The sequence below is a fragment of the Stylophora pistillata genome, chromosome 12, assembly GCF_964205215.1.
Source record: "Stylophora pistillata chromosome 12, jaStyPist1.2, whole genome shotgun sequence".
NCBI classification, from domain to species: Eukaryota; Metazoa; Cnidaria; class Anthozoa; order Scleractinia; family Pocilloporidae; genus Stylophora; species Stylophora pistillata.
The window spans coordinates 23158223-23179625 of NC_142530.1; the positions used below are offsets into that span (position 1 = coordinate 23158223).

Sequence of the window (21403 nt, forward strand, 5' to 3'; positions counted from 1 at the left end):
AAACATTAGAAAAATGAATTGCATATCGCAACATTGCCTTCCCTTGCCCCATTCAAAATGTTATACAGGCACAGGCAACAATCTGCAACACTCCACAGAGGTGAGGGGGTGAAAATAAGGATATTAGGGACAAATTGAAATGCTTTGCCAGTACATTGCGATCTCAGTCAAAATGGGTCACCACTTTTGTCGCTTCTTGTGTTTTTTACCACTCATTTTAATTAAGTTTATGGTCCTATCTGAAAAAATCTCTCCCAGAGGTTAGTTTTTAACTGAAGCAACAATCAACAAGGGAGGAAGTGGATGAAAAATCACCATTTATGCGGAAACTGTTCATCTAATTAGAGTAAGTGTACAGTTCACGTACAGATATCAAAAATAACAATCCGCGGAGGTTAAAGGGAAAGAAGATATCCATAGCACGGAAGGAGCATAAAGAAGATAAAATGGAGACACAGTAACACAGCCATAGCAGCTTCTGATCATGCTGATCAACGAAACTAAACGAATTCTCTCGAAATGACTTGAACGCTTAAAGAATAAAGACTGGAGAAGCAGCTGATAAACCGTTAGACAAGGAGTATGTAAAGGCCGTACTTAACAACATAAACAATGAGCTGGCAGCTGAAATGGATCGAGATCAAAAATCGGTGAAAATGGTAGCATCAAATGTCTTCAGCCTCAAGGAGGATGAGGAAAGGACATCAAAGGGTATGAAGCCAAAACAAGATGGGAAGGATAGTTACCATGTTGGAAATACTTCGCAGAAGGGGTTTCAAAGCCTATGAAGCGTTCAAGGAAGTCCTCGTCAGCACAGATGGGCATTCGCACCTTGCGAATATACTTCTGGCGGTAGGTGGGTAATGTTGTGTAATGAAATTTCATGCTTTACCTAGCCGGAATTAGTCTTGTGTTTTATTGTAATCGACTGTTGAAAGCTCTTTCATTAACTGCCTTGAAGCATTCAGACACAATCTGTCCCAGTTTCTTATCCGCCATAATTTCGTCTTAAAATACTTAAATGACCTCGTAAGTTAAAGAACTTCTTCCGAAACGGTGCAGATCCTGTTCCCCCTAACGAGTAATCGTGTCCACAGTCCTATTTTCTTTAGGTTAAAAATGAGTAAATCATTAGCATATACTGCTTTGATACAAAGTTACAAATTTACTTAGTAGTAATGTTTAGTAAACATTTCATTCTATTTGTTAAAATACTGTAACTGCCAGTGCACCACCATCAATTCTTAAGTAATGTGTTTTTTCTATGGTGAAAAATAAGGACTGAGCTCAAAAATGAACTTGAAGTAGAACGGCGAAACAGTTCAGGGGATAGAGCAGAGGCATGGAGTAGACAACAACGCAACTCACGGGGTAGATATGAATTTAATCAATGACTGTTGATGTTTAATGGTTACAAAATTTATTTAATTTTCTCCGTGTAGATTGCTATTCCAATCAATTTTCATCGGTTAAAAAATACCTTGGTGAAAATGTACCAGTTCATATCAGATCTAAGTTTAACAGCGTTTACATCCACAGTCTTTTCGTGATCATCATGTATAGAATAGACTTATTTGTTTTGGTTAGATTAAGACTGAAACATTCCAGATGTGAATAGGAATGAGTAAAGTTCAAATTAAAACAATTTTAAAATACCCTTTCTCGGCATCCAAACAACAGCCAAAGCAATAAACCTTTCCAGTTTCAAGTTGGCGGCGACATGTTTACGTCACTCAAAAAACTTTCGAATATACCGGGAAGAATATAAAACTATTTGAAAAACAGTTTTCTAATCTTGTGTGAAGCTAGAAATTAGCCCTTTGAGATGCTGGGTTCCTGAAGGCTACGTAATCATGGCACAGGATGATAATGGTGTCCGTTTTGGACTCAAAAGGCTGTCTTTCTAAGTTTTAGTTAATTTTGACCATGGCATACATGTCTTAGTAACCTTACGTATGAGGTGCCCTTGATCAGGCAATTTTTAAAGTACATTCCATTTTTTAAAATGTTTACAGAGTGCGTAATAGGAAAACGAAGCTACTCGCAAACGTATCAACATCAGTAAGGTTAATATTGAAAAATGTATATAGCGTCTCATTACAGCCATTCAGTGAATAGTTTGTCGAGGCGCTTTTCATAGCGCTCATTAAGAACTTGCTATTAATTCAGTTTTTTCTATAGGAGAGGGCAAAGAAGAAAATGTAGGAGATGAAGGCAGACAGTCCAGAATTTTGCCTGTCGCATCCTTTGTCATCTTACAGTGAGATATAAAAGATTTTGCATCTCGGATCTGTGCAAGAACTACATTTAACAGTTATTATCATTTAGTTAACATCGTTGGGTAGTCTTGAACTCGTTAAAAAGCTGTTATAAATAAAGATCGCACTGGCAAAAATGATTATTTCATTACAGAGTGCGCCAAGGAATTCAAGAGAACGAGGAATGATTCACTCTGAAGTAAGTAAGTATCAACTTAAGCAAAGTTTTTCCTAGAGTATCATAGCTGTAAAATGATTGTAGTTAAAGATTTGTGTTTAGAATCAAGTTTGCTGATACGAAGACCGAAAACGTTTGCTCCCACGTGTAGTCGTAATCGTTTCAGTGTGCGGTACACTGCTTCATATTTGAACGCACTAATTGTTTTTTTTAATTCAAATAAGATGAAATGATTTAATGATATTGTTATGTTGGCTATAAAACTATTATGATTGTCATTTCTTCTAATTTATGGAAGATCTTTTGGAATAAGCTTACTATTTTTTACGTTTCAATCATTCAAAGATAGTTTCTGCTGTCACAGATTGTAGCTGGGTGTTTCTTTTCCTCAAGCTGAATAAACGAGGCTGATTGATTGGGCCACGCACGATTTCAAACTTCAGCAGTTTACCTGAAATGATACATAACAAAAAAACATTTGGGGTGTCCTTTTAAAAGAAATTTGTACGCAACAGTAACGAATCATTACTTCATGTGCGGTTCTCACAGGAGAAGAAACGTGTAATTTTTATTCATGAAATCGTATCAAAGGACACTGAAAAGTGAATATCTCACGCAGTAAACGGTGAGCTGTTCGTAAACATTTTTCCTGCGCGTTGAAAAATATTTGAAGGATAATAAACGTAACAGAGGTCTTTTTTGCACCCTCTTTGCAAATATATGAGTACAAAATGCGTACAAACTGTAGCAACCGACGTAAAAATTACAATTATAACTGCCAGGAAATTTCGACATGAACAGTTTACAAGCTGACGACTGCGACATACTTCTTGATCGCGTAGACAGGGGTAGAAATGAGAAGAAAGCCGTTAAGTTGGATTTTCAGGCCATCGGTGGAGACGAAGGTGTAAGTAACTTCTTAGATTTTGTGGCTGTTGCGATAATGATTCCATATATTTCCGATATATTTTGCTTGGTAGCTTTTCGGCTCTATCATGTCGTCTGTTGTGTCGTGTGTTAATTTTTTATGAATGTAGCACGATCATTGACAGCAATGTAGAATGCTATTGAAAATGCTATATATTTGGGAAAGCTATACAGTGAAATAATCTCTGTACGCATAGGCGTCCCAAGTTCATGTATCGAGCAAAAGGGAAGGCTTATTTTATGAAAGCGTCACGCGTTGTGTGACGCAGTGTTAAGTTACGCGAGGAACCGTTGAGAATTTGAATGCGTTATAAGGAATAGTATGGGGAACAAAATATGGTCCATTTAAAACACTAAATATTCCGCAATATGAATATTTTATTAGATTAACAAGAATTACTCATTCCATGTGTGTCTGTTGTGTTTTTTGGCGATTTCTGCTGTTTTGGGCTTGCTTTGCCATCTCTGTTTTTCCTGTTATCAGAAATCGCCAAAAAACACGACGGACTCACAGGGAATGAATAAGTTTTAAAGGTCGGCACACACGAGGGGACAAGTCCTTGCGACTAGTCCGTGCGACTAGTCCCGGCGACAAGTCTTTGAAGGGTTTACAAGTGGGGACCGGTAGCAGGGACTAGTCCCTTAAGGTGTTCATACGAGGGCACTCAATTGCACAAGAACATAGGAAAATTAAGAGGCAAAAGATGTTTCTTAGTCTGGGGCGTTACACGAAAACAATTAAAATTTGGTAACTTTTCATTGTAGCACTATTAAACATCAGCGCAAACGAACTACACTTATTCAGTCGGATTATTCATGCTTTTACGTGTTCCGTTTTTGTTTTTTTTATTTTATTTTTAACAGACACAGTCAAATAGGGTAAAAATTCCATCAAAACGGCTCCAAGACATCTGTATATGTTTACAAAACTAGAAATAGTTTTTTATTCTTCAGTTGTAGAAATCTAGAAGTCAGGGAAAATTCATCATTAGAAAGTGCAATGTTTACAAATACCGGAAGTCACGCATCATACTGACCCGTGATTGGCTTATTTACCGTTTAGTCGCAGGGACTGGTCGCCCAAACAGTTCACACGAAGGGACAAACATTTGTTTCATGCGACAAGTCCCTGCGACTGGTCGCACGAATTCAAACCAGTTTGAATTCGTGCGACCAGTCGCAGGGACCAAATTTTGGTCCCTGCGACCACAGAAATGTGTAGTTCACACGAAGGGACTAGTCGCATGAAACTGGTCGGTGGGACTAGTCGCAGGGACTAGTCCCCTCGTGTGTGCCGACCTTTAGTATTAATCTAGCATGTAAAGTGTTCATATTTCGGACTATTTAGCGTTTCAAATGGACCATATTTTGTTCCTCGTACCATTCCTTATGACGCATTCAAATTCTTAACGGTTGCTCGCGGAACTTAAGCCTGGATCACATATATGATCGCAGACGATCGCAGGCGATCGCACTCGATCGCCAGCGTTCGTCTGTGATTACATGTGAACAGCTCTGCGATCGCGTGCGATCGCGATCGCAGGCGATCGCAGTTCTATTCGTGCGATCAGTTGCGATCTTCTGCGATCGAGTGCTATCATATGTTGTAAAAAAGGGGGTTGACAGGCCTACACGACTCCCCAGCGCGTGTTTAGAGTAGCCTATTCAAAGTTTGCCCTTCATGAGTATGTCCTTGAGCGATGGCTCTCTTTTGTAAGATATGAGCGGCGGGTTTTTGTATAGTTCGCTCAGCACTGGTTGTGTTTCTATTAAATGCCAGGGCCTCATGAGAATTTGCTTTAGGTTTGTTACTGATGGTTGGTATTGTGTAAGAAAAGGCAAGATTCGTTGGGTTGTCTTCGGTTTTTGTTGCAGAGCTAGTTTCCTGTTTTCGAAATTCACCTCTGAGAGGGTTCTGTTAATGAGGTCCTCTGGGTAGCTTCTCTTTAGCAAGTGCGCTTTGAAATTTGCAATTTTCTCCTCGAATATTGTTTGAGAGGAGTTTGTTCTGAGAAGTCTAAGGGCCTCTTCTTTTATGAAGCCTTTCTTAACTCCTTGTGGGTGACAGGAACTATAGTGTGTATACTGAAATGTTTTAATTTGTTTAAAATGAGAACGCACATCAAGGATTGCGTCCTTTTCGAATCGTTCGCCTTTGTAGATATAGGTGTCCAGGAATGTTGTTTCCTTATCGGAAATTTCAGCCGTAAATTTTATTGTTGGATGATGTTTGTTTGCTTTTTCAACGAAACGCTCTATTTGTTGCTTTGTTTGTACTCCATAGCAAGATGTGGTCTATGTAACGTTTCCAAACAAGCGGTTTTAAAAGGCTTTTGTCAAGGACTTCTGTCTCTACCTTGTTCATGAAAATATTAGAAAAGGCGACTGCCATTTTCGTGCCCATGGCCGTACCATGTGTTTGAAGGTACTGCTTTCCATTAAAATGGAAGGAATTTTCCTTGATAAGCCTAAGCCTCTAGCAGTTGTGTAGGGATAAGAGTTCCGTTTCTGTAGAATATTTCGTACGCTTTGCATAGTATCTATTCCCTCCTCTTGTGGTATATTCGTATATAAGCTCGTAACGTCCATTGAAACAAGTTTCACGTTCTCCGAGACTTTCGTATTTTCTATCAAATTGACGATGTCTGTAATATCCTTAAGATGCGATTTTTTTTTTTTAGTGCTATAGGCTGAAGGAGTTTGTCGACAAATGATGATAGTTTCTCTGTAGGCCATCATACCCTGACACTATCGGTCTACCGACCGGTGAAGATTTGTATATTTTTGTAAGGGTGTAGAATTCTGGAATTCGAGGCGGATTTGGGGTTTGACAAAGCCGTTTTTTAGTCATGTCGTCAATGATTACCGTTGTAGAGGTTTTCAATAAGTTTTCTGAACTTATGGTCGGTCTCTTTGACCATGGGTGATGCAAGAGGCCTGTAGTTATCTTTGTTATCTAGTAGAGTTTGGCCTTCTAAAATTTTGTCACGTTTGTTCATGACTACGGTTGTTGTTCCTTTGTCGGCCCTTTTTAGGTTTAACTCAGAGTCACGTTTCACGGCCCTCAGCGCCTTGCATTCGGCCGGAAGCAAATTATCTTTTGGCTTTGTAATTTCTATTTCTCAAAGGTCACTTTTTAACCCCTTCTAAATAGTTTTCAAGGGCTACGGATTTTTGTATTAGTGGGTATCCATGTGGATTTGACGTGGTAGGGATGGGTTTTTTTTCCTCCCCTTGGAATATGTAAATCAGACGCATTTTCCTTCCGAACTGATCAAAGTCACGCAATAGTTGTAGTTTGATCTGTTTTTGTTTTGTCACGGGTGTTGGAATGAATTTAAGCCCTTTTGCCAGTAAATTAATCTGATCGTTTGTAAGTTCTTTATTTGAGAGGTTTTTTATGTGAGTTTTGTTCGCCTCTATTTTGATATTTGAACGTGTTTGGCGTCTGACTTTTCTGCGCTCCATGCGCTTGTTAGTTGCTAGCCGTTTGGCTTTTGAAATTCGTTTTTTGGCCCCATGTTTGTATTGGGAGTCAGAGAATACACGTGTGTACTTTTCAAATTCTTTATTCGCCATTGTTCCAAGTTTTTTCATCATATTGCCGAACTGAGCGATTTGTTCCTGGGGATTATTAGCAATTTTTTTTACTGTATCGATCGTTACATTGTCTTGATTGCTTTCAGCTTGCGCTACGCGCGCTGATTCGATCTTACTGCAGTTCTTAGTGTTGAGTGTTCCAGCCGTTTTGGCTCGTTTTCTTTCCTGTATTTCGGCCTTTAAACGACCGATTTCGCGTTCATGGAAGCACATGATCGCCTTCACTGTTTCTTGCTCCGCGTTGTTATGGATTTGCTTTATTTCTTTTTTGAAATCCTCGTCCGCTCTTATTTTAGGGATTCTGGGCAAGTTTCTTTTTCTTTGTGCCTTTGCAGCGCCTTGATCGCGTTTTCGGCCTGGCTGATCTTGTCCTCCGCCTACCTCGATATGAAAGGAGAACCGCCACTAGGGAGCACTGACGAGGGAGGAGTTATTTGTCGTGGAAGAACTTATACAACTGTCACTTGCAAGCGGGAAGGAACTGAATACTTCCTCTCTGCTGATCCACTACAATCGTGTTCAATCTATCAGTTGCACCCTAGAGCCTAAGCCGTTACTGCTCAGAATAAATTCAAATGAACAAATCAAGCGAGCCATTGCAGCTCACAGTCACGACGCAGCCATTATGGCGGTCTTACTCAAAAGACAAAGTGAACCATGTTCCTCAAAGAAGTGAAGAGCATGAAAGGTGCTCTAGTCCTCTGTACTCACTTTTCCTCTGGTCTTCTGTACCCACTGTTTCTCTGGTCCTCTGTACTCACTTTTCCTCTGGTCTTCTGTACCCACTGTTCCTCTGGTCCTCTGAACCCACTAGTCCTCTGTTCCTCTGTTCCTCCGATCCTCTGTTCTTCTATTCCCACTGTTCCTCTGGTCCTCTGTGCCCACTGTTGCTCTGTTCCCACTGTTTCTCTGGTCCTCTGTACCCATTGGTCCTCGGTACCCACTGTTCCTCTGGTCCTCTGTGCCCACTGATCCTCTCTACACTGTTCCCCTGGTCCTCTGTGCCCACTGTTCCTCTGTTCCCACTGTTCCTCTGGTCCTCTGTGCCCACTGGTCCTCTGTTCTCACTGTTCCTCTGGTCCTCTGTGCCCACTGATCCTCTCTACCCACTGTTCCTCTGGTCCTCTGTGCCCTCTGTGCCCACTGTTCCTCTGTTCCCACTGTTCCTCTGATCCCCTGTGCCCACTGGTCCTCTCTACCCACTGTTCCTCTGGTCCTCTGTGCCCACTGTTCCTCTGTTCCCACTGTTCCTCTGGTCCTCTGTACCCTCTGGTCCTCTGTGCCCACTTTTCCTCTGGTCTCATTGTTCCTCTGGTCCTCTGTTCCCACTGGTCCTCTGTACCCACTGTTGCCCTGGTCCTTTGTACCCACTGTTCCACCGGTCCTCAAAGCCCAATGTGCCCACTGTTCCACTAGTCCTCTGTGCCCACTGTTCTCTGTACCCACTGTTTCACTGGTCCTCTGTGCCCACTGTACCCACTGTTCCATTGGTCCTCTGTGCCCACTGTTCCTCTGGTCTTCTGTACCTACTGTTCCATTTGTCCTTTACACCCACTGTTCTACTGTTCCACTGTTCCACTGTTCCACTGTTCTACTGTTCCACTGTTCCACTGTTCTACTGTTCCACTGTTCTACTGTTCCACTGTTCCACTGTTCTACTGTTCCTACTGTTCCTCTGGTCTTCAGTATTCACTGGTCCACTTTGCCCACCGTTCCTCTGGTCTGCTGACCTCACTGTTCACTGAGCCTCTGTACCCATTCACTTTACCCTTCTGGTACATCTATCTGTTAATTATTAGTTATTTCAGAACCCGGTATATGAGAGACCAGCCTAAAGTTCTGTGATCATGCGATAGGAATGTGTCCAGTAATGCTTTGCAAGCAGCATGATACCGTGACAACCAGTTGTTTATCAACTTTTACACGTGCGTGTGTTTTGACAAGATGGAAGGTGAAATTGACACGGAACAGTTTATGTAAGAAATTAGAAATTATGATTGTTTGTTCAATCGCTTTAGCAAAGAATTTTCTCCTTCTTAAGACTTTCTGCATCAAGAAGCGACGTTTCTTCTTTTATCTGGCAGCAATTCTCCGTTTAAGTAAAGACAACGGAAGCAGAATGTTAACACTTATCAAAAGTTCAGCGTCCTTTGCGTTTATGTTGGTTGACTGGAATTACATTGCATTGCCGCTGAGTAGTAAACCATGGACTCGGTTGTCACAGATCTCTGCGACCGGCTGCGATCATATGTTATCATGCGATTCGGGATCTTCGGTTGGGTGGTTTCAGCGATCGCCTGCGATCGTCTGCGATCCTTCGCTTTGGATCGAGACGTGAGCTTGGGACTGTACGTGACCGCTTGCGCACACGTAGAGAAATGCTTGTATATGCAGTTTTCAGATTTCTTGGAACATAAACTACTTCCGTTTCTGATGAATTTGAAGGATGGACGTGATGAAAATAATACCAAAAATTTAATAAAAGCTTAAAGCGAGCCAATTCTTGACTAAAGGTACCAGTTTAGCTGTGCGTGTTAGAAGGGAATTCGCAAGCAGCCTGGCTGAATTGCGTGATCTAAGGCAGTCAATATCCACCCACTGGCCTTCGAGTATTCACGGGCACAAAGGATATTTTAGCAACTGGAAAAGCGTTTTCGAAAAACAATTGTTCGTAGGTAAGTGCATAATATTTTAATCGTCCGCCGAATAACTTTATTGAGTTACTCGTCGAGACACTTACCTCCGAGGCTGCTCCTGAGAAGCCGACGACTGACAGTTTAATTCAAAGGTTCTAACGGCTTTGTCTCAACAGAGGGTGTATTCGCTACCGTTAATTCTGTTGTCAGTATTCTAAAGTGCTCGTTTCAACAGATAATCATTCTAATGTGTATGATTTGTACATCAGTGTTCACTTCAAGACCTTTAATAGACAGCGGAACCAATCGAGAACAGAGTAAATCACTCCACTAAAGGCGTCTTTGTAACGTCAGCTTCGGTAATCGTTTTTATCATTTGTTTATGCCACACCCACATCGAAAAACATAACTAGTGCAGAGAGACTTTAAAGTTTCGTCTTCCGTATCCCAATTCTTAACACATAACCATGTAAGTCAGCTCTGTTTTTAAGTGCGAAAATATAGTTGGAAGGTTATAACTTGACCTGATGACAAAAGCGCATAGAAAATCTAAGCTGTACCACCCCGTTGATGCTAATTACATGTAATTAAGAGGATAAAACATGCGAAACCATATGTATCTTTTTTAATCTACCATTGCAATACTTTACGTGCAATCAAAATGAGGAGACGTTTACGCGACCAGGATGTTTTGCGACAAGAAACTCATCGGGGGTCATTTGTTGACACTTTTTAATTGGCTATTTACACTTTGGCGAGCTATGGAATTCAGTTCGAATATATGTTTTTGTAAATGACTCGCATGTGTATCAATATTTCTTTTCTTGGAATTCTTGGAAACTGTATTTAAAATAATAATGCTAAGTTTGACTTGAAAAAAGAATTTCAAAAAAATTGGCCATCCAAGGTCTACCATATGGTTAAAACTCTGGATCACGTTCCCTCACCTTTGAGTAAAGCGAGCCAGAGAGAGGTGGGTCCGGCACAAACGATGATAATTAGTGCTAGAACCCTTGTAGTTCCTAAAAGTTTCTCGCGGGCAAATGGCACTCGAGCCGTGGCGCTGCCTATGAAGGCATGCTCGCAAGCTAATAATTCTGCGCGTATTGCCCTTAGCTTCACCAATGTCATCGAAACATTCAATTCTACTCTTTCCCCTTCAAACTATTCTGCTCACAAAATAAAGCTGTTCTAATCGACTTGCCAACGTCCATAGTTTGCAGCAATATTATTAAGGCAAGCGTCTCAAGACTTATGTCCTAAGTTTTGTATTCATAGCACACACCGAAATCAACTTCCACGCCATTTCGTTCCCACAGGCTTTTGGCAGTTAAGAAAGTTACCGAACTTCAAATATGTCGGACGTCAATCATAAGCACATCTTGAAGAAATTCTACGATCAGCTCTTAGAAGATGTTGATCCAGACAAGGTTGGAATTCATCTTGCACAAAGTAAAACGATCACCGAAATGGAACTGCGAGCACTGATTATTAATGAAGGAAGGATGCAGACGTTGTTGAGGATGATAGCCAATAAAGGACAAGAGGCGTATGAGGAGTTTTTAAAAGCCTTGGAGAAAGAAAAATGCTTTGTAGCTTATCATCTTCTAAAGGAAGGTAGGTTGGTATTTGTTTGAGAACACTTTTTAAAATCAGGTCACCGTACTTTACATAGCCAGATATTTCCCTTGCAGACAAACATGCAGTAAAAGTCAAATTCTTAAGGGATCCTCTCATATCAAAGGTCCTGTGATTCTCCTCCTGTGATTCTCCTCCCAGCGGCGGCAACTCATCCCGTAGTTGGCAAAGTAAAAATACAAAGGGTTTATTCGATCCATATTTCAAAGTGAATGCATTCTCCTGTAAACTAAAGCCTAGCCTGTAGTGCTGGTGTCTTATTAGTATAATTATAATCACATGATTTCGAGTGTAGTTTGGGATAAATCAGCAGGAGTAAATTTTTCAAAGGCTAATCCAATTGTAGTCTTTGAAAAATTTACTTTTGAAAACTCATTACCCCACCCCCTCCCCTTCACCTCTTTTTTACCGTCAGTCGCTCCTCTGGTACAAATTTATCGCTCCCCTCAGCCTTCCACTGCTGTATAAACCAAAATTGACAGCTATAATTTTCACCCGGGTAATACTGAACCCTTGCCAAAATTACACCTACTCTTTGGGCTACTGTCAAGCCGATGCAAATTATACAAAACATTTTTAAAATTTAAGAAATTTACTACATGATACAAGGTGTTTCATAATTGTACAAACATCTGTGGGACAAAAAGAGCGATTGAAATTGTTCAAGTCGTTCTGAGGACTTGATATCAGCTATTTCGGGTTTTCAGATTGAGAAAGGCGTGATAGATGTTAATTCATGACGTTATCGTTCTCCATTTTACCAAAACGCCAGATTTAGGATTGTAATATTGCAAGATGAGGGAGCATGTACACCCTCAATAAAAGCTACTTCATTGTTGATCTGTCCAACTTTGAAAAATAAAGCATTTTCATGAGCCTATCTCATTCAGAAAATTGAACGTTGTGTGCTCTCTCTTGCTATTTTGTAGAAAAGGCAATTAGTGACTACAAACTAAAAGAAACAATCGAGGAACTCAGGAAAATTAAAGAAGAGCTCTTACCTTTAAAGGAAAAGGCTGCAATAGAAAAGACAACATTTAAAAAAGGTAAGAATTACAGTGCTAAACCAGCAAAAAGAATTAATGTATAATAGTTTCTTTGACCGAAAGACAACTGTAGCTGGTTTATCAAAAAGTTAACTTTTTTTCATCAACTAAATTGATAATGTCAATTCCTCAGAGCGAATGGCGAAAGGCTAACGCTCGAAACGTCAGCTTAGAAACTCTTTACAGTGGCCAATTTACAAAATCAACTCAGTTGATAAAACCATGCAAATCATCTTTTGATACTCCCCCAATAACGCAGCACTCTATTTTCTTTAGAAACTTACCCCCTCTATTTATTTGTGGTTTATGAAAAAGCTTTTCTCGAGCATGAACCGTTGCTGAAATTCAATCTGAGTGACTTCATTGATCAGAGGCGGATCTAGGGGAGGGGCCCTGGGGGTCTCTTCCATGTGTATATAAATATTAAAGGTAATACCAAAATTCTTAAAGATAACTTTAGCACCTTCCAATATGAAATATCATCCACTAAGCGAGACATTGTTAACTATATAAACCCTTAAGGAAGAATGAAAAATGAATGATCACATGATTCCATTAGATATATCAGGTGAGATGGGATACCCAGTGATATAGGTACCCCTGGGGATGTTCAGTGATAGGGATATCCTTATGGATACTCAGTGATATAGGTACCCCAAGGAATACTCGGTGATATAGCTACCCCTTTGGATACTCAGTGATAGAGGTACCCCTTGGGATACTCAGTGATATAGTTATCCCTATGGATACTCAGTGATATAGGTAGCCCCTTGAATACCTAGGGATATAGATACCCCTATGGATACTCAGTGATATTGGTACCTCTGGGAATACCCAGTGATATAGGTACCCCTAGGGATACTCAGTGATATAGGTACCTCTAAGGATACTCAGTGATATAGGTACCCCTATGGATAATCAGTAATATAGGTACCCCTGGGGATACTCAGTGATATAGGTACCCCTATGAATACTCAGTGATAAAGGTACCCCTTTACATACTTAGTAATATAGGTACACCTTATGGATACTCAGTGATATACATACCCCTAGAATAACCCAGTAATATAGGTACCCCTTTGGATACTGAGTGATATAGGTACCCCTTATGGATACTCAGTGATATAGGTACCCCTTTGGATACTTAGTGATATAGGTACCTTTTATGGATAGTCAGTGAGATGGGTACCCCTATGGATACTCGGTGATATAGGTACCCCTGGAGATACTCAGTGATATATGTACCCCTGGGAATACCCAGTAATATAGGTACCCCTAGGGATACTTGGTGATATAGGTACCCCTATGGATCCTCAGTGATATAGGTACCCCTATGGATACTCAGTGATATAAGTACCCCTGGGGATACTCAGTGATATAGGTATCCCTATGAATACTCAGTGATATAGGTACCCCTTTGGATATTTAGTGATATAGGTACTCCTTATTTAGTGATATAGGTACCCCTAGGAAGACCCAGTGATATTGGTACCCCTTTGGATACTCAGTGATACAAGTACTTCTTTAGCTACTTAGTGATATAGGTATACTTGATGGATACTCAGTGATAGAAGTACCCCTTTGGTTACTTAGTGATATAGGTACCCCTTATGGATTGTCAGTCATATAGGTACTTCAACTGATACCCAGTGATAGAGGTACCCCTCTGGATACTCATTGATATAGGTACCTTTTATGGATAGTCAGTGAGATGGGTACCCCTATGGATAATTAGTGATATAGGTACCTTTTGAGGATACTCAGTGATATAGATACCCCTTTGGACACTTAGTGATGTAGGTAACCGTGGGAATACCCAGTGATATTGACACCCCTTTGGATACTTAGTGATATAGCTACCCCTTATGAATACTCAGTAATGTAGGTACCCCTTTGGATACCTAGTGATATAGGTACCTTTTATGGATACTCAGTGATATGGGTACCACTATGGATACTCAGTAATATAGGTACCCCTGGGGATACTCAGTAATATAGGTACCCTTTTGGATACTTAGTGATATAGGTACCCCTATGGATACTCAGTGATATAGGTACCCCTATGGATACACAGTGATATAGGTACCCTTTTGGATACTCAGTGATATAGGTACCTTTTATGGATACTCAGTGATATAGATATTTCTTTAGATACTGAGTGATATAGGTACCCCTTATGGATACTCAGTGATATAGGTACCCCTATGGATACTAGTGATATAGGTACCCCTTTGGATACTTAGTGATATAGGTACCCCTATAGAAACTAAGTGATATAGATACCCCTTATGGATATTCAGTGATATAAATACCCCTATGGATACTCAGTGATAAAGGTACCCCTTTACATACTTAGTAATATAGGTACACCTTATGGATACTCAGTGATATACATACCCCTAGAATTACCCAGTAATATAGGTACCCCTTTGGATACTGAGTGATATAGGTACCCCTATGGATACTAGTGATATAGGTACCCCTCTAGAGATACTCAGTGATATAGGTACCCTTATAGATACTCAGTGATAAAGGTACTTCTTTATATACTTAGTGATATAGGTACCCCTGGAGATACTCAGTGATGTAGGTACCCCCTGGAGATACTCATTGATATAGATACCCCTATAGATACTAAGTGATAGAGGTACTTCTTTAGATAGTTAGTGATAAAGGTACCCCTGGAGATACTCAGTGATATAGGTACCCCTCTTGGATACTCAGTGATATAGGTACCCCTATGGATACTCAGTGATATAGGAACCCCTATGGATACTCAGTGACATAGGAACCCGTGGAGATACTCACTGATATAGGTACCTTTTATGGATACTTAGTGATATGGGTACCCTTAAGGATACTTAGGGATATAGGCACTCCTGGAGATACTCAGTGATATAGGTACCCCTATGGATACTAGTGATATAGGTACCCCTTTGGATACTTAGTGATATAGGTACCCCTATAGATACTAAGTGATATAGGTTACTTTTATGGATACTAAGTGAGATGGGTACTCCTATTGATACTTAGTGATATAGGTACCCCTAGAGATACTCATTGATATAGATACCCCTATAGATACTAAGTGATAGAGGTACTTCTTTAGATAGTTAGTGATAAAGGTACCCCTGGAGATACTCAGTGATATAGGTACCCCTCTTGGATACTCAGTGATATAGGTACCCCTATGGATACTCAATGACATAGGTACCCCTTTGGATACTTAGTGATATAGGTTACTTTTATGGATACTAAGTGAGATGGGTACTCCTTATGGATATTCAGTGATATAAATACCCCTATGGATACTCAGTGATATAGGTACCCCTATTGATACTTAGTGATATAGGTACCCCTAGAGATACTCATTGATATAGGTACCCCTCTTGGATACTTAGTGATGTAGGTACCTTTTATGAATACTCAGTGATATGGATACTCAGTGAGATAGGTACTCCTTTGGATACTTAGTGATGTAGGTACCTTTTATGAATACTCAGTGATATAGATACCCCTATGGATACTCAGTGATATAGGTACCCCTACGGATACTTAGTGATGTAGGTACCTTTTATGAATACTCAGTGATATAGATACCCCTATGGATACTCAGTGATATAGGTACCCCTACGGATACTCAGTGACATAGGAACCCTTGGAGATACTCAGTGATATAGGTACCCCTATGGATACTCAGTGATATAGATACCCCTATGGATACTTAGTGATATAGGTACCCCTATGGATACTCAGTGATATAGATACCTCAGTGATATAGATACCCCTCAAGTATATGGATACTCAGTGATATAGGTACCCCCATGGATACTCAGTGACATAGGAACCCGTGGAGATACTCAGTGATATAGGTACCTTTTATGGATACTTAGTGATATGGGTACCCTACGGATACTCAGTGACATAGGAACCCTTGGAGATACTCAGTGATATGGGTACCCTTAAGGATACTTAGGGATATAGGCACTCCTGGAGATACTCAGTGATATAGGTACCCCTATGGATACTCAGTGATATAGATACCCCTATGGATACTAGTGATATTGGTACCCCTTTGGATACTTAGTGATATAGGTACCCCCATGGATACTCAGTGACATAGGAACCCGTGGAGATACTCAGTGATATAGGTACCTTTTATGGATACTTAGTGATATGGGTACCCTTAAGGATACTTAGGGATATAGGTACTCCTGGATATACTCAGTGATATAGGTACCCCTATGGATACTCAGTGATATAGGTACCCCTTTGGATACTTAGTGATGTAGGTACCTTTTATGAATACTCAGTGATATAGGTAGTCTTTGGGATACTTAGTTATATAAGTACCTTTTATATGGATGCTCAGTAGATGGGTACCCCAATGGATACTGACTGATATAGGTACCCCTTTGGATACTGAGTGATATAGGTACCCCTTTGGATACTTGGTGATATAGGTACCCCTTATGGATACTGTAGTTAAATTCACTGCCTGACGAGTGAATTCCACGTTAAATTTCACGCCAAAACCGATATCGCACGAATCGCGAAATTTGATGTGGAATTCACGAGTCAGGCAGTGAATTTTTCTTGAATCGCATAACTGACTAAAAATAAGAAAACAAGAAATTAAAACGGCAATATTAGTGTTTGTTTTTATCCCGTACGCGCGCCCTTAAGAAAGCCATTTTAAAGTCAACTGTCAGAACGGTCATTGTTATAAAGGGAATGGAAGGCAAAGTAAGTCGCTCACGTTTGAAACGTCGACAATTTTATTTGTACCTCGTCAATTCTTCTTGAATCGCATAGCTAAAGCCTCCAAATCACTGGGCGAAACCAGATGTTTTGTATTTTCGTGCGCCACGCCAGTGCGCAAACAATGGAAACCCTTTCAAAGTCAGGTGTCAATATCTAGCAAATAGAGGGAACAAGATATTTTTAAAGTGAAAACCATTTTTATTTCAAACTCGTGGAGAAAGCAGTGCCCAACGTTTTACAATCTTCAGCAAAACTGAAAGTAAAAAATACGGAGTTATTTAAGACAGAAATTTGCCTGCTACCACTCAACTTGGCAAAATGTGGCGCCGACAATCAACAACTGAATGGTCAAATCCTCAAGCGAAATGAAAATTTCAAGCGTTCCTGTATCAAAGCAAGATCTACAAAAAAACCGGTAAGTGCTTTACAGTAATAAATAAAGTGTATTCAAAATATAATGATTAAGACTGGAATTTCTCGGTAAACTCTGAGGAAAAACAGTTCAAAAAAGGTTAAAAGTCACAATTTAAACGGTTTTTCTTTCATTGCAGGGAGTAGCTTGTTAGTGTCAATGCTGGACTGAAAGTTTATGGAAATATTTACTGGAGAATTATTAAAAGTTACTCCAGTAAACATTCCGCCAACTGCTCCTGCCATCAGGTAACTAGAACGACTGGCATTGCTGTCAAGGTCACTAGTAGCTGCTGTGTTGCTTGGCGTGGCTGAGCTATTGAGAACAATCTCCCGTAAAGCATGACTTGAATAGCCGTTGGTAGTTGTCGTGCTTGGGTTGAAACCGGCCAACTTATTGGACATTCGCCGCTGTTTTTCCAGAGGATTATGGCTGTAGCTGGAAATGAATTCCGGATTGAAGCGTCCAGTAAGCTCTGATATCTCCAGTGGGTCGAAATCATCACGGAGCGCTTGGTGAATTTGCCGTCTAGTGTTTTTTGAAACCATGTCGTCTCTAAAAGAGGCCAGTCCGTCATCAGTATAGGCTACGGTGGTTTGGATTTCCGGAAAAGATGCATGACCTTTTTCGGCATTGATACCTGTTTGGTTTTCTTTCGTAACGCTTGTTTGGTTTTCCTCGGCAAGGACTGTCATTTGGCTTTCTTCCCTCGTCTCTGGCATTTTGATTTTTTTTCTATGCGTTTTCTCGTACTTTTGAGCGTAAGTGGTTTCCTCCAATTTTCTTAAAATTTGAATTTCAATTCAAAATTTGGAAGACATTTGTTTTCTATAAATTTGTTCATATTTGTTCATATTTTCCTAGCACTAGTCGCATTTACATTTTTACGTTCGTAACAACAATTTTTGCCCCGAACTCCCGTCAGTGATAGCGCTTTATGCATTAGTGCGATTCCACGCTAAAACCCTCTCTTCTGATTGACGTATTGACCAATCAGCGCGCGTGTTTACCTTAAGCTATGCGATTCTCAGTGATATAGGTACCCCTTTGGATACTTGGTGATATAGGTAACCCTTATGGTCAGTAATATAGGAACCCTTGGAGATACTCAGTGATATAGGTACCCCTATGGATACTCAGTGATATAGGTACTCCTATGGATACTCAGTGATATAGGTACCCCTATGGATACTCAGTGATATAGGTACCCCTTTGGATACTAATGATATAGGTACCCCTTTGGATACTTAGTGATATAGGTACCCCTGGGGATACTCAGTGATATATTACCCCTTGGGATACTCACTAATATAGGTACCCTTAGGGATACTCAGTGATATAGGTACCCCTGGGGATACTCAGTGATATAGGTACCCCTAGGGATACTCAGTGATGCAGGTACTCCTATGGATACTCAGTGATCTAGGTACCCCAGGGGATACTCAGTGATAGAGATACCTCTGGGGATACTCAGTGACATAGGTACCCCTATGGATACTCAGTGATATAGGAACTTCTATAGATACTCAGTGGTATAGGTACTCCTATGAATACTCAGTGATATAGGTACACCTAGGGATACTTAGTGGTATAGATACCCCAGAGGGTACTCAGTGATATAGGAGCCCCTTTCTAATGAGTCTGCCATGGTCTCATTGTCAGCTTTAGTCAATGTCTAATGATTCGAACACCTATTGCAAATGTTTTCTCGTCGTTATTGACAATTTTATTATTCTTATTCACAACGGTACATGACAGCCACAGAAACTGAATTTAAGAGACTATTTGTTGTTTATCCTACTCCTTAGAGCTGTTAGAATAACCGAATCCTTCTTGATATGATGTTCTATCCCACTTGTTTGAGATCTTCAGTACACAGAGTCCTCACAAACTGCAAACAACAAAAAAAACGTCCTACTTGTATTGTCCAAGAAATCACAGTGACGGTTTATCTAAAATTTGTTTACTAAAGAAACAACTGACCCAATTCATCTGATTGAGAACTCTTTTTCTCAAACCCATTCCTGACGGACATTCCTGGCGTTATTCAAAACAGGACAGCAACTAATTTGACTTTAGAGAGAAATATTTTTACTCAACGAGTCAATATGGAACGCCATGTTACTTGCGCCAGTTTCTACTTTAATTTACTCATCCTGAGCGGGAATACCAAAAATGCTAGCGTTTTGGGTATGGAGATATTCAAAACGCGGAATGCTCAACACACTGTGACAGTGCATATTTCTTTTTTGAGAAAAAGGAGATGCTGATCAATGACATAATTTTTTGTATTGTAGATACTTCGAGAACAATTGATCATCGGCAAACACTTGTCACTGAAGACCATATCCAGGTAATCGTTGATGACATAGGCGAACTCTGGAGGGACCTGGGCGTTAAGTTGAGACTATCAACGGAAGTGCTCCGCATAATTGACGCTGATTTCAAACATTTCCGCGAAAAAGCTTGGGAGGTGTGCCTCAGGTGGAAACAGAGAAAAGCAAGTGGAGCCACGTTAGGAGTGCTTACAGATGCCCTTGAAAATATAGAAAAAAGAAGTTCTGCGCGTAAACTGCTAGCGGAACCCCGCAGTACGGGCAACTCGGTAATACGGTCACCTCGTTATTACGGCCGCTATATTTTGGCTATGCAAAGCGGCCTTACATTTCCTTATACAAACCCTCACTAATACGGTCACTTGTTGATACTGCCAACGTCACATTTCAAATATCAAGCATCAGAATCCCTTATCATTTCCCCCGTTATTGCAGCCACTAGCGCTAAATTTAGAAAACAAAATGCCTTAGACGTGACAATTTGATGAATCTCTGTCATTTCCTAATTGAACAGCCGATTTAACATATATTGTAGGTAAGTAAGCACCTCTCCTTCCTGGTCTTGGTCCATAAACTCAAAAGAAAACTCCGTTAGTATTCCACTTTGCTAAAGTCTAAAAACGAAATTGTAACCTTTGTATAGAAAAGCAGTAATTTGTTAACTTAAATTGACCAGACAGTCATTAATAGTACTAGCCGGGCGAAAACCGAATTGCCTTAGGGGCTTAGGCTATCTTTACTGACTAAGCAGAAAATATGTTTATCAAATATGGATTTTAAAAGTATTTTATACTAAACGCAAGATGGATCCAAATAGGCCGACAATCTTCTGAAGAATAATGTTAGCCATGTTAAAGTGTGTGAAGGACTTTGCTATTTTCAAACCGTCAAGCTAGAAAAATACCTTTAGAAACGAATTAATGAACTACATTCGTAAGAAAGGCAGTAAATCTGAAATACAACAATAGGGGCTAGGAGATGATGATAACCTGATAATCCCCTGACCCCTCGTGGTTTAACTATCCAATTGTTTGTGAGTCCTATGATTCATGATCACTGTCCTACAAGACCACACTTGCAGTTTCAATCCTTTAGTGGATTTTCCTTGGCTGTTAGTAAGACTTGAGTCTCCAAACAGTTAACTACGTGTCTGGGTCTGTTTACTGACCTTTCATTGGACCTACACTGAAATTTTTGGCATAGCTTAGTGCGCTGATTGATTATCTGATCGGAAATTTCCTGCACATTGTCCCTCTTCGTGAGATCCTCGTGAAACCGTCATGTTTGGATTTGTTTATGGTTAAGAAGTCTAATCCTAAAAGGTCAGTTGGCTCGCTTATGCCCACCGATAACGTGGGCATGTGGGCATAAGAGAGTTAAAAGATAGAGTGTTAAGAGAGGGAAAAATAGAGAGAAATGAATCAACTTTTTGTGAGAGTGAGAAAAATTATAGCAATGGTTGCTAGGTTTTGATTCTTCCTATTTTCTACCGCCCCAGTTGTGTCCAAGTCGGTGAGTGTTTCTTCTCCTGAATCGATGGAGTGGTTCAGATTTGACGTCGGGGACTCGTGGATGCAAATTTTGTCGCTACTTTCCTTTAGGTAAATA

The 21403-nt window shown here is 40.3% G+C and overlaps 1 protein-coding gene and 1 pseudogene across 6 annotated transcripts; one reads left to right on the forward strand and one right to left on the reverse strand.

Moving 5' to 3' along the window:
* The first annotated feature begins 277 nt into the window (after positions 1–277).
* Positions 278–20651, forward strand: LOC111331920 (uncharacterized). 6 transcript variants are annotated; one of them, XM_088741752.1, is made up of 7 exons: positions 278–856; positions 1280–1371; positions 2413–2461; positions 3219–3343; positions 10919–11216; positions 12167–12283; positions 19757–20651. In XM_088741752.1, the coding sequence occupies exons 5-7, from the start codon at positions 10955–10957 to the stop codon at positions 20146–20148; spliced, it is 771 nt and encodes a 256-aa protein (XP_088597878.1). In that variant the 5' UTR covers positions 278–856; positions 1280–1371; positions 2413–2461; positions 3219–3343; positions 10919–10954; the 3' UTR covers positions 20149–20651. The 6 variants fall into 6 exon arrangements, with proteins under 6 accessions (XP_088597878.1, XP_088597879.1, XP_022792875.2 ...); XM_088741753.1 differs by having other exon boundaries at positions 2413–2457; XM_022937140.2 differs by lacking the exons at positions 278–856; positions 1280–1371 and adding an exon at positions 1882–2260.
* On the reverse strand, positions 5029–6284 carry LOC148719326 (uncharacterized; annotated as a pseudogene).
* Positions 20652–21403: the final 752 nt, after the last annotated feature.